Source organism: Olea europaea, unplaced genomic scaffold (assembly GCF_002742605.1).
Source record: "Olea europaea var. sylvestris unplaced genomic scaffold, O_europaea_v1 scaffold17731, whole genome shotgun sequence".
Classification (NCBI taxonomy): domain Eukaryota; kingdom Viridiplantae; phylum Streptophyta; class Magnoliopsida; order Lamiales; family Oleaceae; genus Olea; species Olea europaea.
In genome coordinates this window covers 1,016-2,228 of record NW_019235462.1, presented here as the reverse complement: position 1 = coordinate 2,228, position 1,213 = coordinate 1,016, and the positions used below count along the sequence as shown (strand labels likewise).

At 46.7% G+C, this 1,213-nt stretch overlaps 1 protein-coding gene across 1 annotated transcript; it reads right to left on the bottom strand.

Annotated features, from left to right (window-relative positions):
* Window positions 1–396: 396 nt before the first annotated feature.
* Window positions 397–1,009, bottom strand: LOC111378118 (the record flags this gene model as incomplete). The annotated part of the gene is made up of 3 exons (XM_023001288.1): window positions 748–1,009; window positions 503–633; window positions 397–459 (listed from the first exon to the last, which is right to left on the bottom strand). Coding segments are annotated over exons 1-3 (456 nt in total), but the record flags the coding sequence as incomplete, so codon positions are not given.
* Window positions 1,010–1,213: the final 204 nt, after the last annotated feature.

Sequence of the window (1,213 nt, the reverse complement as noted above, 5' to 3'; positions counted from 1 at the left end):
TTCAGACATGACTGCTGTATCTAGCCCCCGACAATTTGTCACTTTCCTTCCAGGCTCGATCTCAACCTCTTCCAATCCTTCCATCGGAGCCAGTCTCCCGTGATTTTCTTGCTCGAGCTCCAGCTTTGTAACTTGCATGACGTCGTTCTTGATTTTTCGAACGCTAGTCACATAACACTGTAGGGCCATTGTTTGGTTGCCTCGGACTACCCCGATTCCATTAGTAGTTGGGAATTTCATAGCCAAGTGGAAGGCTGAGACAATAGCTCTAATTCTGTTGAGCAGTGGTCTTCCCAGTATGGCGTTGTAAGCCACGGCGTACGGACAACTTCAAGGTGGTGATTTGCGTCACCTGTTTACCTTCTAGCCCCAATGTTAAGGGCAACCCGACAATACCTTACGGGGTGATGACCCCACCTCCAAATCCTTAGAGCGGTGTTTTGACTGGCTTGAGCTACTCTGATGGGATCTCCATTTGAACAAATGTTTCATGAGACAGTACGTTTGCTGCACTTCCATTATCTACCATAACTCTCTTGACTTCAAAGTTGGCGATGATGGCCAATATGACTAGAGGATCATCATGAGGGAATGCTATGCCTTCCAAGTCCTCCGTTCCAAAAGTGATGTCCTCTGTACGGCCAAAATCTGGTCTTGAGATGATTGGAGGCTGCCTGGCATATTGTTTATGCCCGCTGCTAGAATCTCATCCCGAGGCTATTCTTGCGACAATGATAATGATAGTACCTGCAGTTGGTTGCTTGTTTCCCCGACCCTTTGGGCCTTTGTCTCTGTTCTGATTATTCATCGGGTGCTTGTCATTGCTAGTGTAAGAGCCCAAAAATCCCCTTTTTATAAGAGCTTCAATTTCCCGCTTTGAGGCCAAACAGTCTTCCGTTGTATGTCCCTGATCTCTATGGAAATCACAGTACTTACTCTTGTCACGAGTATCGGGGGGAGACCGCAATCTGGGAGGCCACTTCAGTTTCCTCGAGTCCTTGATTTCCATCAGGATGTTGGACCTTGAGGTGTTCAAATGGGTAAAAAATGTTGAGGGTGGGTCTTTCCTTGGCTTGACCCTAGGTGTATCTTGTCTCAAACTGGACTCATGTGGCCTTTTTTTATCCAACCTTCCTAATGAGAAAACTTCTCTTTTTTGGGGCCATGGTTTCTTCCATATTGATGTACTTCTCAGCTCGTGTGAGTAGGTCGG